The 18,867-nt window shown below is 37.4% G+C and overlaps 1 protein-coding gene across 1 annotated transcript; it reads left to right on the top strand.

Annotated features, from left to right (window-relative positions):
• Positions 1 to 12,038: 12,038 nt before the first annotated feature.
• Positions 12,039 to 17,843, top strand: LOC137736136 (UDP-rhamnose/UDP-galactose transporter 4). The gene is made up of 6 exons (XM_068475465.2): positions 12,039 to 12,451; positions 12,860 to 13,075; positions 15,017 to 15,201; positions 15,301 to 15,501; positions 15,887 to 16,048; positions 17,241 to 17,843. Exons 2-6 carry the CDS (start codon positions 12,946 to 12,948, stop codon positions 17,559 to 17,561), a joined length of 999 nt encoding a protein of 332 aa, XP_068331566.1. The 5' UTR covers positions 12,039 to 12,451; positions 12,860 to 12,945; the 3' UTR covers positions 17,562 to 17,843.
• The last annotated feature ends 1,024 nt before the right edge of the window (positions 17,844 to 18,867 follow it).

The following is an 18,867-nucleotide window of genomic DNA, read 5'->3' as shown; positions in this document are numbered from 1 at the left end:
AGACAAGGAAGCCAAGACCACGAGTCATACAACCAAAGGTGGAACAAAGAAGAAATCACCACGGCTGCAACAATGGGAAGCCTAAAAGAAACATAAAGGATGATAAGACAATATATGCTGGGGAACCTATAGAGCAGGAGCCACGCATTCCCGTTTCCTTGCACGAGTACTTCCCGAATGACTTTTTCCAATAGTGCACTACTGTCGCCTGTCACATGGTTGAAGTAGAAATAGAAGAGCCCTCAAAAGGCAAAGTTATCACCACTGAGGTAGAAAAGACCCTCACACCTGAAGAAGGTCTGCTAACACACTTTAGCATTGAGGAAGCGCTACGATTGCCAAAAAAAGATGCGAAGAGCACTAGCAGCAGTCTTGGCGAGTCCCAGTGACCACGAAGTACAAGAAAGTAACGATGAAGGCTTGAAGCTTCAGCCACATGAATGTGCCACATGTTGTGCCACCCATGACACAATTAACTTCACTGACGAAGACCTACTGCTGGGATCAAAGCCTCACAACCGTCCTCTCTTCGTCTCGGGGTACGTAAGGGAACACAAAGTCAATCGCATGCTTGTGGATAATGGGTCGGCCATAAACATCATGCCAAAATCAACAATGACCATAATCGGCATCAAGGTGAATGAATTATCCCTGAGCCGTCTGCTGATCCAGGGTTTTAACCAAGGAAGACAAAGGGCGATGGGCATGATTCGAGTAGAGATGACCATTAGTGAGCTCAAATCAAGCACGATATTCCACGTGATTGATGCAAGAACTTCTTATAGCTTACTCCAAGGAAGACCTTGGATCCACGTAAATGGGGTGGTACTATCCACCCTTCACCAATGCCTAAAATTTTACCGAGAATGAGTGAAGGTGATCCAAGGTGACACCAAGCTATTCACCGAAGCCGAATCACACTTTGCAGACGTCAAGTTCTACATGGACGAAGACATGGTGCCCGAAGCTCTTCCAGAAGAGATCAAATCCACGGGCAAAGCAACACTTAAAAAGCAGGAGTGGCAAGCTATGCCTAAAAAGCAAAAAGAGCAAGCCGTGCCATCTTCAAACAAAGACGATGACGAGTTTGCTAAACCTGCAACAACCAAAGGGAGTAGAATGCCTTCAAAAGGACTGAACACACCCATATTCCGGTATATCCCGATGTCAAGAAGAAAGAATGGTCAATCTCTATTCGAAACTGGAACAAGAAAAGCCGACACACAGTGGCACAAGGATAATGTGAAGTTGCTTAAGACGAATGCAGTTTTGCCTCTGACACAGCTAGGGGGTGCTAAGGTCGCAAGACTACCACAAGGCTTCATAAAAGCTCTACCAAAGAAGGTGGAATCAAGCTTTCTTCCAACCAAGAAGACCGAGGAAGGTTTCGACCCAAATGCCTACAAACTCAGGTCGAAGGCCGGGCACGACTTCGCTTCCTCTTCTATGTCTAGAAAGAAGGTTTCAAACACTGTCAATGACAAAGAACGTAACCTCACCAAAACTCAAAAGAAGTTGAAGGAGCATGGTTACGGAGTTGATAACAACAAAGCTGGACTTAGCTTCACACCAGATGCACCAGTGATGATTTCAAACAAAGCGAAAAACACTAGCACTCAATACGTCAGCGTGAGCATTGAACAAGATCGAGAAGAGCCTAAACCCGCCCCTCGGACGTCGGTCTTCGATAGGATGAGCCGTTCAAGCCCCAGAATTTCAATGCTTAATCGCATTGGTAGTTAAGACCGAACCTCTGTCTTCAAGAGGCTTAACGCGCCAACATCCCAAAGCTTTGTTTTCGAAAGGTTGTTAAAGCCTAAGAAACAAAGCAACACAGCTCAAAGCTTTGTTTTCGAAAGGTTGTTAAAGCCTAAGAAACAAAGCAACACAGCTATCTCTCCTCTGCGACGATCAGCTATCTATCCTCGTCGGCACACTCGCGACCAGGGTTAGGCTTTGATACCAAATTGTCACATCCCGGCCTGGGAAGCGATCCCCCCCGGGCCGGGATGTGACATAAAGAGCCTAAGTGACTTCTAGGAACGGTTGTAGTGGTTGTTCGCTATTGATGCTATCTTTTCATCTAATTCATATACCATTACAAAAGTTATGTCTTTTGCATAATGATACTGCTACATTATTTGGTTTTATTGGATCATCTATAAAGGAGATGTCAATTTTTAAACATTAAATTTAAACATGACAAATTTTGACATTTAAAAAATTTTTCTCTCCATCCGATATGTCAAATTAAACTATTATTTTTATATTATTTTCCTTTCATAGTTTTTATTTTGTATTTTAAAATTTATTTTCCAACACCTCTTCATTGACCTTCGCAACCCCCCTCCCAAAAAAAAAAAAAAACACCTCCTCACATCCATTTTCCAACACCCATATGCGAAACCATCTTTCACCTACTCAAATCATGGTCTAACCTCCTCTCCACCTCCACATCGCTCTCACTTGATCCGCCACCACCCTCCTTGTCATCATTTTTAGGTGACCAAAGCCAAATCAACCCTTTCATTGACAATGCCCATCAATACACCTTATCTCCCAAGACCTCCCTCAAAGACGAGAACATGGGCATGGGCAGTACAGCCGGAGTCACCACACAAGGCGAAACCAACGAGGCTAAGATTCGACAGCAACGACTTTTGGGTGGCAAATTGAGGCATCAGCTAAGGCCAAGCTTTGTAGTTCCGATTCATCGTCATCGGCTGAGACTGACTCTTCATTGTCATCAACAATTAATTATTTTAAATGTTTTAAAACAATAAAAAATTGGTGAAAAGTATTTTAATAATAAATTAAAAATTAGTTGAAGGTACTGTCAAATTTGACAGTAAGAGGGAGAACTGTCATTACATGTCACACCACATCAGATTTGACTTCTCAGTTGGAAAACATTGTTGCTGCCTTTTTTGAATATTAATGTTGATTTGGACATTTTGACATATTATTTGGAGATACTCTTAAGAAACCTAATTATATGCACTTTGCACCTCAATTAGCATATATTTTTTCATTCAATTTTGAAATTAAATATAATAATATCTAATGCATATTATAATATAAAATTCTAACAAGAGGTCTTAATTCGAATTTCAAAATTGAAGAATTTGCAACCAATTTTTTCACTCACCCTCTTAGTGTAATATATCGATGTATAAAAAAAAAACTCAACACAATAATCATGATGTCTAAAAAATGTACATTAATCAAATAATATTGCTTTGTGATTGATCATGTTGTTGTCCTAATTATTTAGGAATATGATCATATAAATTGTAGAAAATCCTTATGAATTCTACCATATCTTATCTTTAAATATTATCCTATTAGAGTTGTAATCCTATTGAGATAAATAATTTACCTTCCTACTATTATAAATAAAGGCACAATGGGTTGGGATCAAACACACCTTAGAATTACATCATCTCTCTTTTGCCGCCACACCCCTTATTCTTTGCCCTTTAATTGCTCAGTCAGATAGACTTACAACACGTTATTAGCATACTCTAGCTTGATGCTAAGGAACTGAAGGTTCGTGGAGAAGGTTCTTCTATAGATCCAAAGGCTCAATTTGTTTTCTGCCATTTTCCTAAAATTCATGTTAGATATTTTCAACGACCACGATGCATGGGGATAGACGGATGGCTATATTTAGGGAGGCGATGAATTCATGCAATTTGGTGGATCTCAACTCCATCACTTGGGGGAAAAATAGCGAAAATGGTGTGAAATGTCATTTGGATAGAGGCTTTGCCACGCAAGGTTGGGGAGACTTATTCCCTTGCCCTCGCATGGTTTATTTGAACCCATCTAAGTCGGACCATCTAACAATATTGGTTGAGATTCGTACAATGAATTCGGTGGTACATAGGAGGACTAAATGTTTTTGTTTCAAGGAAATGTGGTTGCATAGAGACGGGTGTGATGATGTGGTAAAGGAAAGATAGAGCCGTGAGGTTGGGGGGTAAAATTCTTCTAGGTATGTTCCAAAATCAAAGGAACTAGTCTAGCACTACTTGATTGGCAATGGAGTACTTTTGGTAATACAAAGAAAGAGTTTGGAGTCGTAAGGGATAAGTTGGGGGTTCTCTTTGAATAGCTCTATGATGCGAAAATTAACTTAACGCACAAATTAACCATCTTTTGACAATTGTAGCATATAAGTAAGTAGGGATCGTTCTTAAACCGGGGATTAGGAGGGATTGCTAAACACTTTAAACTGACTCAAATAAATAAAACAAAGCTTTTAAACACTTAACTCAACTCAAAAGACTCAAAACAAGTTCACAAGACTCACAATAAGCTGAAAACACTCAAAACTGCCTAAAAAACACAAACTGGGCAGATTTGACTCTAAACACAAAATTGGACGAAATTTGGTTCTAACTTGACACAAAACTCTTCAAAACACAATCTAAAACATATTCTAACTAGTTAGACACTCGAGAATAAATGGGGATTTGGTTTTGGACGAAAATAAAACAAACAAAGCAAGAAATTTAACTAGGCAGATGTGCACGAAATTGGTAGAATTAAGTGGATGGTAGGCTAGCAAGGAGGTCTTTCTCCACACATAACAGACTTGCATACAAAACAATCTCTAGTTGCTTATTCAATGAATCATTAACCTCAACACCCCAAGTTAATTAGGTACGCTTAAATTAACCTTCAGATTTTCCTTAAGTCATTGAATTGAATGGAATTAGCACATTGCAATCAAATTATTCCTCAAAAGTTCTCTATATGAAAGCGCATAATAGAGAAACAATCAAAGATCATTAAATTCTATGAAAATCATAAATGTTGACGAGGCATTCGTAACTATGAAAGCGCATGATACTTATGCCAAGAATCTACTTAACATGATTGTGACTAACAACCTTTACTACTTATGAATATAAGTTCCCAACGATTAGGTGGAGTTTCCTTATACCCTAGCATCAGATTTATGCATGCAAATTAAGTGTGCACTCTCAACCCACATACACAAACAAGTTTTAATTTAAACAAATAAGTAAATTGGATTCTCAATTCATGAAATCACAACTGGAAGTAATCAAATCATATTGCAAATATAGCCATGGTTTCGAATTTTCCCCTAGTGAAAAGAGGATTAGTTCCTCATACTCACAAATCAAAGATTCTTGAAATTAAACATTGAAAAACACAAGAAAGATTACACCTAAAATGTTCCAGCAATTCCAAGTCGAATGGGATGCACGGCTAGGCTTCCCTTCCTCTTCCTTGCTGCGGCACAAGTTGTGGGTGGTGGTGTAGGGGGTTTTGAATGGTGTGTTCTTGTTTAGGATGCTGAATAATGGCTAATTTTGGTGGTAGAGTGCGGCAGGTTGTGTATGGAGGTGTAGGGAATGGATGAAGGATAAAGAATGGAGGCTAGGGGTTGCGGCAACAAGTTTCTGAATAGCATAAGGGGGTGTTCCGAAATTGTGGCTGAAAATATGTTTATATAGTCCTAGGGTTAATTAGATTAGGGTTACACTTAGCAGATTTATTGGATTAGGGCCCTAGGGTTTGGCACAAGTGAGTTAAATCCACTTAGGAGAGGGTTTGGCCCAATTAGTTTCATAAAAGGATTTGTGTAACCGAAATCCACAAGGAATGAGGCCCTTTAAATCAGAATCCAAAAGGAAAAAGGTTTAGGAAATTCGTCTAACATTGGGCCTTCTAGAAACTAGGTGTTTTGTGGCTGATTTTGGGTTTTCTAGAAGAGATAAAAGGGGGAAAGATGCAGCACCCTTTTAGGGTTAGATAAGGCTTCTAGAAATCATGTTTTTAGGTCCACTTGCAGTTAGGATTAAGGTGGAACAAGATTAGGTTAGGATAGGATAAGATAAGATAAGGTTTTGGATAATGTTGGATAAGGTTTTGGATAATGTTTCCTCTTTTGAGCTAATTCCTTATCCACTTTATCTTGAGTTTAATTTCTTCATCTTCTTATCAGATTTCTAGCCTTTTGACCTCCAAATTCGTCCATCCATTTTGGCCCATATACAAGCTATCCACTTAGTGCCCAAAACTGCTCCAAAATGCACCAAAGTGCACTTTCTTGGTACTTTATCCCTTTGGACCTACAAACACACGAAAATGAGTTAAAATACTACATTAACTAAGAAATAATAACACAAATGCACAAGAATAAGCTAGCTAAGTCGCCTAAATATGCTCCTATCACTCTACATGGAGAGATTATTTTGTAGATGAAGGATCTAATGGAAATGTGGGATTGCTTACTCACTTAGGAAGAAACCTATTCGAGACAAAGATCACGAGCTATGTAGTTGAAGGAAAGGGACCGAAATTCAGAGTGGTTTCATAGGAGAGCATCGAATTGAAACAGAAACAACTTTATCATAGACCTACGAGATGGGGATGGTGGCAAGGTATTGAATCAGCTGTTTTACAGTACTTTAAGAATATTTTTACTTCACAAGATGTGCTCCCTAATGCATGTTTATTGGGTCTGGTTACAAAAGAGGAAGTCAAGGGTGTGTTGTTTCAAATGCATTCTTCCAATTCACCAGAGCCTAATAGGATGTCATCTTTGTTCTATCAAAAGTTTTGGCACATTGTTGGTGGTGATGTAGTGAGATCTGTTCAGTTGTTTTTTGAGACAGGTAAGCTACTGAAAGAGGTTTGTTATACGCATGTGGTTTTGATACCGAAGGTTAAGGAGCCTCAGGACATGTCTCAGTTACGTCCAAGTAGCTTGTGCAATGTCCTATATAAGATATGTGCTAAGGTGTTGGCAAATCAGTTAAAGCCAATATTATCTTCATTGATTTCTCTGTTTCAAAGTGTGTTTGGACCCGGGGGCTTAATCTCCGATAATTCTTTGTTGGCAATCGTGGTTGGACATTTACTCCATAGTAAGAGGAGTGGAAATGAAGGTTTCTTTGCGTTCAAATTGGATTTGAGTAAAGCTTATGATCGAGTTGAAATGAGTTTTTTGGAAGCTATGATGACTCGAATGGGTTTTGCTGATGCTTGGTTTAAACTTGTTGTGGTTTGCGTGTCTTCCGTGGCATACTCTTTTCGGGTTAATGGGGAGGTGAAAGGGTATTTGATTCCATCGCAAGGATTGAGGTAGGGTGATACTCTTTCACCCTATCTTTTCTTTCTTTTTGTGAAGGGTTATCTACTCTAATTTCTTTGAACGAATGGGAAAGGGTTCTTCATAGGATTCAAATTGCAGATTCGGCACCAAGTCTCCATCATCTCTTGTATGCAGATGATAGTTTCTTTTTCGGTCGTGCTACTATTGAGGACTGTGGTGTTGTTTAACATGTACTGGATGTATATTCTCAAGCTTCTGGCCAAATGATTAATTTTCATAAAAGTAGTGTTGCATTATGCCATACAAAGTTTCTTGCTCCCTAAATCCTTTTGCGAAGAACTTCAACAATTAATGGCAAGGTTTTGGTGGAGTAGTGTCGTCAAGTACTAAAAAATCAGTATGTCTTGCTAGAAAATGTGTTGTCCTAACCACGAGGGCAGGTTGGGCTTTTGAGATCTTTACGCCTTTAACTTAACCCTCCTTGCAAAGAAAGGATAAAGGTTTGTCCATCATGCACTGTCTCTAGTGGCTCGAGTGTTGAGGGCAAAATACTTTCATAATGACGTTTTTTGGAATGTCGTTGCACATCCTACTGCTTCTCTATGTATGGAAGAGTATTTTGAAGGCACAATGTGTGTTGGAGTAGGGCTCAAGATGGGCTATCGGCAATGGCGAAGACGTTCAGGCATAGAAGGATAGATGGTTACCGAGACCATTATTTTCAAGATTATTACACAGACTCCTTTTTCACTTGGAGAGCTAAGGTGAAAGACTTGATCGTATTAGAGGACATGCTCTGGAGATTTGAGCTGTTGCAACAGCTATTTGCAAAGGAAGAAGTTCGTTACATTTGTTTGATTCCACTTAGCATTCGAAGGTCACCTGATAAGTTGATGTGGCATTATGAAAAAAAATGGTTTTTTTTTTTTTTAATCTTCTGGCAAGAGTGCTTATAAGGTGGCAAGAACAATTTGTGCTTCTTCGACTTTAAAGGCTTCTTCTTCTTCTGACGATGGGGGTGCATATTGTGGTCTATAACAAGAATTTTTTAAGGCGCGTGTCGCTAAAAGTTAAAGTGTGTGGGTGGAGCATTTACACTGATGCTTTTTCGACAAGAGCCAACCTTATAACCAAGGGAGTGAGGCTCGAGGTTTCGTGTCCAAGATGTGATGTTGCTGGAGAAACAACGCAACATGTATTGCAGGATTGTAGTTTTTCTCGTGCGGTATGGTTCGTTGCACGATTAGGCTTGGTGACGATGGTGAATTCTAATGAGTCATTAAGGGAATGACTATTCTGAATTTGGGAGGACAAAAGGGTGAGTTTTGATGTAGTACTGATGGTGATTTGGGCCATTTAGACGGAGCAAAATGGTGTGGTATGGGAGGCGCAATTTTCCGAACCTTTAGAGGTGATTCAAAGGATGTTTAGATGGCTTCATGATTTCCAGGTGGTCAACCAGCAACCTCGTTGAGTGTAGGAGCCAAAATAGGATTGGTGGTTATCACCTAGTGATGGGTAGCTTAAACTGAACGTTGATGGTGCTGTACAACTGAATGAGGGAGTTGGAGGTGCTGAATGGTAATAGCGGGGAAGGAATAAGTTTCAAGGTGGCGGGGGTGTGGAGGTTTCAAGGTATTGCTTCGGTCAAGCAAGGGGAACTTCTTGCTATTAGGGCAGACTTGCACCTTGCGAAGTCTCTTGGATAAGATCAAATTGTAGTGAAGACTGATTATATGGAAACTATGGCTGCCTGTAATGGTAGTAGTATGGATCTATCTAGTTTCGGCTTTATTGCCACTGATATCTAGGAGTTGATGTCTATGGGTACAATATCGTATATCCTCGAGAAGTTGTAATGGTGTGGCTCATCGCCTCGCCAAGTCAAGAGGTCACGTTTATATGGTCGTGATTCAACAGTTTGGTTTGAGGAACATCTAGACGTCAATGGGGATGTACTCAACCAAGATTTGTACTTTCGATGAGATTTATCAATAAAGCTATTGTTTTCCATTCAATAAAAAAGAAAAGTAAGCCTTTGACAAAATCTCCCACTAAGATTATGAGGGATTTCACTAAAGATTTACATAAAACCTTTGTAAATCAAAGACATCAAAATTACGAAAATGACGACAATACATATGGATTTAATGTAATCACCATCAAGATGGTTAGATAATGATTGTATTAAATACATATATTACATAAATTATATATGACCATTAGACAACGGTTATATTAATCATCTCAACTACATATTAATATAACCCTCTTTGTGATAGGAGCATATTCATGCGACTTAAATGGCTTGTTCTCGTGCATTTACGTTATGTTTCTTTAGTTATTTTAGTACTTTAAGCTATTTTCGTGTGTTTGTAGGTCCAAAGGGCTAAAGGAGCAAAAAGATGCATTTTGGAGACTTTTGGAGCACTTTTGGGCTTAGGATGGATAGCTTATGCTTGGAGCCAAAGTGTTGGACGAAATTGAAGACCTAATTGAAGACCAAAGTGTTGGAACCTTGTTCCCTTTAGTTTTAGGACATTTAAACCTTTCCTATATCCTTAGCCGTGCATAACATTCCAACATTCCACTCCTTCATTTCAGCCACACTCCCACATATCATTACATATCATTCACCACTTATCATTCACCACTTATCATATTATCCACTTATCATATCATTCACTTATCTTATCATCCACTTATCATATCATTCACTTATCATAACCATACACTTATCACTTATCACAACAACAACCTTGCACATGCATTTCCACCCACATGCACTTTAATCATTCAACTATGCAGCCACACCTTCACCCACATGCAACCATAATCATTCATAAATCAGCCACATGCATTCAATCATTCACTCCACACTCATTGCACATGCATTCCCTTTCATTTCTGTCAAAGCACATGCATTCCCACCCTTTAATCACATGCATAAATCAGCCACATGCATCTCCCATCACCATTTCAGATTTCCACCAAGTTCCTAGCTGTCATGTTCCCTCTCTTTCTCCCTATAAATACCATACAGACTTCACACTCATTCATATTCATTCTCATACACTCTTCCATATTCCAGAAATTCGTCAAAACCTCTCCACACCCTTGCAGCAGCCACCAAAACACTTTTCTCCTCCATTGCAGCCACTCCAACCACTCCCCAAACCATTCACACCACCAAAACTCACCATAGACCTTGTGATACAACAACGAGGAAGAGAAGAGTGCCTAAACGTTCATACAATTCAAGTTTGAGTTGTTGGAATGTTTAGGTGTTTCTTTGATTTCAATGTTTAAATTCAATTCTCTTTGTTTTGTACGTATGAGGAATGGAAGAGAAGAGTGCCTAAACGTTCATACAATTCAAGTTTGAGTTGTTGGAATGTTTAGGTGTTTCTTTGATTTCAAAGTTATGAGGAACTAAACCCCCCTTGGCTAGGGGGGGATTCGAAATATATGTTTATGCTTGCATTTTGATTTGATTACTTCTAATTGCGTTTCATAAGTTGTGGATTCAATTTGTTTAACTGTTTGATTGATAACTTATTTATGTATGTTTATTGAGAGTGCACACTTAATTTTCATACATGAATATGACGCTAGAATATAAGTAAGTTTCACCTAATAGTTACGAACTTATATTCACAAGTAGTGGAGGTTGCTTATAAACAATCGCGTTAAACGAATTCTTGGCATAAGTTTCATGCGTATTCCATAGTAACGAATGCCTCGTCAACACTTACAATTTTCATAGAGCGTAATGATTCTTGCTTGTACCTCTTCTATGCATTCATGTTGAGGACTTGTGGGGAATGTTTTGAATTGTCGCATGCATCATCCAATTCAATAACGTTAGGAAGATTTGAAGGTTAATTAGTGCATCACGGTTAACTTGGGGTGTTGAGTATCATAGTTTATTGAAATGCAATTGGAAATCATTTTATTATGCAAGTATAACATGTATGGAGATGAACCCCTTAGCCATTCTATCATCCATTCATTCCATTCCATCAAATTTGTTTTACAATCTGTTTAGTTTATTAACTTGTTTTGTTATTTCAATTTTCGTATAAATCTAAATCCCCCTTTACTTTAATGTCCAATTTAGTTAGAAATCAATTTAGTTTGTGCTTTTAAGTGTTTTGATTCATTTTATTTCCCAATTTCGTCCAAATTCACCAAAGTGCTCAAAACTGCCCAGAAAGTGATTTTAAGGCAGTTTTGAGTGTTTTGGGTGATGTTTGAGTCTTTTGGTTTGTTTTAATGTTTTAAGTGTTTAGTTTTACATTCTTTGAGTTAGTTTAGTGTTTTATATTGTGTTTTTACGTTCTTGAGTCAAGTTATTACTTAATTTCGTCCAAATTTGTGTTTGTGCTCAAATCTGCCCAGAAAGTGGTTTTTAGGCAGATTTGAGTGTGTTTGTGTTGTTTTGAGTCTTTTGGTTTGTCTTAGTGTTTTCAAGTTTAGTTTTGCATTCTTTGAGTCTAGTATAGTGTTTCATATTGTTATTTTACGTTTTTGAGTCAAATCCAAGTGGTTAACAATCCCTCCTAATCCCCGGTCTAGAACGATCCCTACTTATACATATACTACAATTTGACGAAAAGAGGGTTTAATTTGTGTGCGTATAAATCTCGCATCACTTTGTCAACCAAAAGAGAGTGAAAAGACTATTTAGTATTCTGTCATAAAAAAAAAAAGTTAAGAGCAGTAACGTAATTTTACAAAGCAAATATTTTTCTATTTTTTGTTTAAGCATCACATACGAGTGATTTTAACATCTTTAATTGTAAAAAAAAAAAATAAAAAAAAATAAAAAAAATAAAAAACCTTTTACTCTCTCTTCCTACTCCTACGTTATCTCTCACTCTCTTCCTCTCTTTTTCAATTTTTTTCATTTCTTTTATACAAAAAAATAAAAATAAAACACTTCACATGCACTTTATGTGTGGCATACATTAGTATAATTTTGCTCAAATTCCAATTGAATACATTCCTTGCCATTCTCGTAGCTTGTAAAAGATCCATAAAGATATACCCTGTCTCCTGCTCTCTTGTATGATGAGCACAAAATGAAGCACCTTTCTCCTAATCCAAACCTAATTAAGATGAATCTTAATTACAATAAAATAAAACCTAGAGAGAGAGAGAGGGTTGATTCACTTTCCCACAGTCTACGTCTCCATCTCTGTCTTTAATGGCGACGAGGACGGCGTTGTTCAATTCCGCAAACGCCATCGAATTCGGGGCGTTGTTCTTCTCTCAAACTCCTCCTCCTCCTTTTATTACGTGCGCAAATCCCGAGGCCTTCTCTGAATCCTCTTCTTCTTCGTCTTCGTTTCTCAGGTTCCCACTTTCAGCTTCCCACTCGCTTTTCGTTTTCCATTGTTTTCCCGGGAAGCTGAAGCATTGGAGTTTTTGTTTAATTGGGGTGCTGGCTGCTTCTTTGGATTTGACTTACATTTTCTGTTATCTGTTATGCAGTTTGAAATCCAAATTTTATTTTATCATATTTTGTTTCCCTCTGATTTTTTCGTGGATCTGTTTGGGATTGTAGCAATGGCGGTTCAGATTTGGAAATTGTTTTCTCATTTGTGTTCTGGGTTATATTATTGTATTGAATTCATGGTTCTTTTGTGTAGAAATTCAAATCTGGGATCAATTTGGAAATTTAATTGCTTTTTCTGTGGTTAATTTGAAAATTGCTGATTTTAGTATTCATGGTGTGTAATATGATGCCCTAATACTGCACAGATAACGATTCGGGCGGGCGGATTGATTTATGAAGACTAAGTAAGCAGTGAAGAATCTGGTGATCAAGTAGGAGCTGTAGGTTAAAAATGGCTTCAGCAGGCAAAGCTGATCGGAAGGCTTCTCTTGATGCCGCGTCATGGTTGTTCAATGTCGTCACATCTGTTGGTATAATCATTGTCAATAAATCGTTGATGGCTACGCACGGTTTCAGTTTCGGTAAGTTTCTGTTGTCCTGTTTTGTTCGCTGAGTTTCTTCGGTTGCATTCCCCTATAAAATCAGTAATCAGTTTGATGCCTATTTTTTATTAACATCTATCAAATTTCTGAGTGTTTTAGTTCTTAGAATCACATTGAAATGTCGTAAAGGACGCTTCTTTTTTCTTTTAAATATTGCTATGTTTTTTGAAGTCGTTATGAAAATGTTTATTCTTGGCTTTCGGGTTTCGGTTTGCCTCTTGTGAGTTGGTAAATTTTCTCACTTTGCTTTTTGGAAAATTACCTTTTTTAGTTTTCAAATTGTTATTGCTCCTCCTTTTCCGCCAATTAAATTTAAAGACGGAGGGAGTGTAACTAACCTCGAAGCCATACTCTACTCGATGAATATAGATCACAGGATTGGGGGAGTTTATTGACATAGCTTATAATGGTCGATTGATAACTAGATATTGGAAGGTGGAATTAAACTTTGCACCGTTTTATGATTGGTGTGTGGAGAAGGATCTATTTGATCTTGGATATAAACAAAACCTCTATGACTTAAAGATGGTCCTGAAACTCATTGCATAAAGTTGACTAAAGAGGACACATATTTTTCTTTGAAATGTTAATTCTACTTAATGATTTAGGTTCTAATAGTTATAAACTTAATGATTTAGGTTCTAATAGTTATAACTGAAAGGTGGTGCAGAAAAGGAAAACGAAAATGCATAGATTTTCCAATTCACTGTAAATTGTAGGCTTTAACCCTGTAATGATCTTCCTCAGATTTGTTCTAGTCTCTAGGCCCCTTGTTCTTGTTGGTAGCAAGAGTCGAAACGTGGGGATGATGGTGAAACATTTTGGCATGGTAAACAAGATGGATTGATGGTGGTGATGATAAGATTGGAACTGCTTCTTTTGAGTGTACGTTTCTTATTAGATTTAACCATTCTCTAAGAAGTGGGGAGTTATGAGAAGGGAAGAATTATGCAAATAAGTCGGTAGGACCCTAATTGCCATCAAACCAGTTTTATTAAAGTTTCGTTCTAGTCTAGTTGCAAGGTAGCCCAAAATTTCTCAAAGAAGAATCACACAACCACGCGGTGGGTGCAGAAAGAACTATTCTCTTCTGCTAAATAATTCTCGAAGAGGAGCTTGACTTTTGTGCACCTAAGGTCCAGTCCGCAATTAGAATAAAGTCCTCTAAATTGTATTTTGGCCATATTTCTTTTCCTTAAGGAGAAATTACAAGTCTACAAGCGTGTCCGGATATAAATATATTCATAAATATAATATTATTTGAGTGATATTACCTGAGTAGTGTGCATGACATATTCTTAACATGTCATCGACATGGCACGTCTAGTAGTGTGGATGGTTCATAATCTTACAAAGGTGGAGCCAAGATTGTTCCTAAGGAAACCAACTTTAAATAATAAACAGTGATACTGAAATTTAAGGTGCCAAAACAATAAACTCATCTATATATGCAATGCAATCATTATAATTACTGCAATTTTGATATCTCATCTGTTACCATTCCAAAATCAGAATCCGAATGAGAATGTGAAATAAAAAGTAATGGCAATTTGACACAATAATGAGATAGGGATAACGAACAGGGAAAGATTTTAAGAAGCTGGGCTTAGATAGGAGGATAAATTAAGTAAAAATTGAGGCATTAAGTGGCACACATGGATCAAGGGTAAGAAAAGAGAGTCCAAGGGTGAGGGCTCAGAAGGGTCAGCTCTAATATAAAATCAAATAAATTAAGATACAGTACGAATGAACACAAAATTGGCAAAATGTGAGAAGGTTCAGGTGACACATTAGGGCCTTGAATGGCTCTGCATATGTAATCTAACACACTGCTGCTTTAAAAGAAAAAGAAGATTTTATTTTGGGAAACTGTAGCAGAAGATTTTCATCGATCTTGACATTTTTCTCTACATAATGCAGCAACAACATTAACGGGTCTGCATTTTGCCACAACAACCTTACTGACCGTTGTTCTTAAATGGCTGGGATATATCCAGCCCTCTCAACTACCGTTACCTGATCTATTGAAATTTGTTTTATTTGCAAATTTCTCCATAGTCGGAATGAATGTGAGTTTAATGTGGAACTCTGTGGGATTCTATCAGGTTAGTGTTGGTAAACTAGTGAATACTACATTTTTTTTTTTTTTTCGTGATATAGATTTGAAAAATTAACATGGTTTTGTTTTCAAACATTATTGTCAGATCGCAAAGCTGACTATGATCCCAGTATCATGTTTTCTTGAAGTTGTCTTGGACAATGTGCGTTACTCAAGGGGCACAAAGCTGAGCATAACATTGGTTCTCCTGGGTGTTGCAGTTTGTACTGTTACTGATGTCAGTGTCAATGCCAAGGGCTTTATAGCTGCTTTAGTAGCAGTTTGGAGCACTGCCCTTCAACAGCATGTAAGTACCTCTTAACTGAAACTCGTGATCTTATATAGATACAGTAGGACCACGATGGAATGGGTTATGGTCGTTAAGCGAGTCCTGGTCTCCTGAGGCTCGACATATGAAGTTTCAACTCAATTGATGTTTCCATCTATTATTTTTAAAATGCATCCACTTAAGAAATCTTCAAGTTGTTTAACCGGCTAACCTTAATCAATAGCCATATTATTTCTAAATGGGTTGGGGCTGTGCAATGTTGAGTGTCCAGATCAGTTTGTGTATAGGATGTGTTCTTAGATGTGGATTGACTAATTTTGGTCAACTCCAAGCCCCACTTTAGCCATTTTTATTCTGTTTGTCCCTTGCCTTGCAACATTGTTCACTATCTGAGTTTGTGCAGTATGTACACTCTCTTCAACGGAAGTATTCTCTTGGGTCGTTCAACTTATTGGGACATACTGCACCGGTACAGGCTGCATCTTTGCTGATATTAGGCCCCTTCTTGGACTACTGGTTGACAAATAAAACAGTTTACGCATACGACTATCATTTGATATCCACGGTAAGTTATATATGATAATCTTATTATTGATAGATACAAATTTATCATAGTGGGGCCCAATTACTTAATGTTTCAGTACCCCTTATATGAATAATATTCTTCATTATTCATGCTCAGTTGCATGTGCTCTGAATGTTAGGCCCACATCTTCTCTTGTGACTGCATCTCGCAGCATGTTCATTATATTCAATATCATAGTTAACCCTTCAAAGTAGTTATTAGATTTATTTCTTTGTATTCCATGACAAGTTTGCACGATATTTATTAGATCCTTGGTTTCTCCAATGTATTATGTTGATTGTTGTTTCAATTGTGGTGTCAGGCTCTAATCGTGTGGTTGTGTTAGTAACGTCATGATATTTTTAAATGTGGGCAGCTCCTAATCTGGTGAGCCTTAAAATTTTTCTTGGCAAATTCCATAAGAGATTTATGGTGCCAAATCAATTAGGTTTGGAAAATTTATTTATCAGGAAAAGAAACCATATTTCCTCTCTCTGTATTGTATCAACCTGAAAAGGTGCCAATATGAGTGCACAAAACTCCATACTACTTCAAGCCAACAATAGTGCACACATAGGACTCCTTTGGACGTGCTTTTATAATGGTAGAAAGTGCTTTTAAAGAAATTGTTTTTGAGTTCCAAAAGTACTGAAGTGCTTTTCCAGGATTCCCTTAAGAGTTTTGCTAAGAATTGGTTGTAAAAACATTTTCACCAAAAACGCTTGCAAAGTCATTTTGAAAGAACTTCCAAACAAGTTTCAAAATACGTTTTTTGTGTGCAATAACTGTGCAAGATTTGCGGCATCTCTCATTTCTCTATTGATCTTATTGATGAATTTGTTCTTTTTCTCCCTATGAAATTGAATAAAAAGTTATCACTTCTCAAGTATAGTCAATTGATTTTCATGTTTCATGTAATCCACAGTTTCTTCGTTGTGATAATCTTTATAATATACAGGTGACTCTTTTTTCTGGTATTTTTTTTCCCCTCAATAGGCCCTGATTGACACTAATAGTCTTGGCTTTTAAGCAAACTTTAGTTAGACCATTATATGATAGGTCTTTTCAGACAAATAAAAATGGGTGGAGTTTGAAGCGGTTATTATGACATATGACTACCTGCATTTTGCTTACAGCTGAAATGACTTTGTCACTGCGGTTAATGATTTCAGCAGCTATTTGTTTTGTGCAGTCATTGATTGTCCTGTCTTGCACCATTGCGGTTGGAACCAACCTCAGCCAGTTCATCTGCATTGGTAGATTTACTGCTGTGTCGTTTCAAGTCCTTGGCCATATGAAGACAATCCTGGTCTTGATCTTAGGATTCATATTATTCGGGAAAGAGGGTCTCAATCATCAAGTAGTCATAGGTATGTTCATCGCAATATTGGGAATGATATGGTACGGCAATGCCTCGTCCAAGCCAGGAGGCAAGGAGCGTCTTCCAGGCAGCAAATCCCAAAAGAACGGTGGCTTATTATCAGAATCTTCTGATGTGGATGAGAAGGTCTAGAATTCAGTGACAGGTATGACAACAGTTGGAGGTAAATCGAAAGAAATAGAGAGCGCATTGTGGTCAGATGATTCGAGGAGTTTCTTGACAACGTTAAGCCAGATCTTTCGTCCCGCCGGTTATACAACATTTTTTGTTTTCACCATAGCTCATCATATTCATGTTGTTGAATTTACTCACACTGAAAGTTTCCATTGCATTGGATGGGTGTAAAAGTTCCCTCTTGGAAGTTTACCTTGTACCACAGTTATCTTTTTATAGTAATTTATTTGTTAAGTGAAATTCTGACCATCTCATGTTGTGAGGTAAATAATATGGGGAAAAGGATCCTCGTGGGATCTTTTTCTGGGAATCCTAGGGATTATGTGATCGTGACCGTTCATCGTACATCATGCAGTCAGAAATCATTTCAAAATTTAAAATTAAATATAAATAGTATTTAACGATTTTTGACCGCACGATATACGATGAACGGTCACGATCACGGGATCCTTAGGATCCCCAGGAAATGGATCCGGGGAGGATCCTTTACCAGAACGTGCATAAGACATTTTTTGAATTACGGCATGCTACGTGTAACATGCACGTTTTAAATGTATTTATATGCATAAATTGACAAAAGAAGAGTCAAATATTTGACGTAAATGAATAATCTTAGATCATGCTAGAAGAAAACCCTTGTAAATCAGTTAAAGCAGTAGAATTTACATAATAAAATCGGTTTTCATAGAATTTACATTAAGAATAGAGAAAATAATATTTAATAAACAATTGATTGAATTACATTATTGCTAGTCCATTGTGAGGCTAAACCTACCCCTTCCCTTTTAGTGTAGATAATATCTTTTGTTAAAAAAAAAAAATTCATTTGACAACTAATTTAATCACATTATTATCCGTGTGCGAATGACCTTTTTTTATAACTAGCATTACACGCCTCCTAAGATGTTTTGAACATGTTTAAAAATAGAGAAAATAATATTTAATAAACAATTAAATGAATAACATTATTACTAGCTCATTGTGAGGTTAATCCCACCCCCTCCCCCTTAGTGTAGATAATATCGTTTGTTAAACAAAAACAATCATTTGACAACTAATTTAATCACATTATTATCTGCGTGCAAAAGACATTTTTTTATAAAAGACATTACGCGACTCTTAAGATGTTTTGAACGTGTTTAAAAATAGAGAAAATAATATTTAATAAACAACTGATTGAATCACATTATTGCTAGCCTATTGTGAGGCTAAACCCATCATCTTCCCCTTAGTGTAGATAATATCGTTTGTTAAAAAAAAAAAA

The sequence above is a fragment of the Pyrus communis genome, chromosome 15, assembly GCF_041283825.1.
Source record: "Pyrus communis isolate YQ-2024b chromosome 15, ASM4128382v1, whole genome shotgun sequence".
NCBI lineage: Eukaryota > Viridiplantae > Streptophyta > Magnoliopsida > Rosales > Rosaceae > Pyrus > Pyrus communis.
This window is presented reverse-complemented; position numbering and strand designations above follow the sequence as displayed.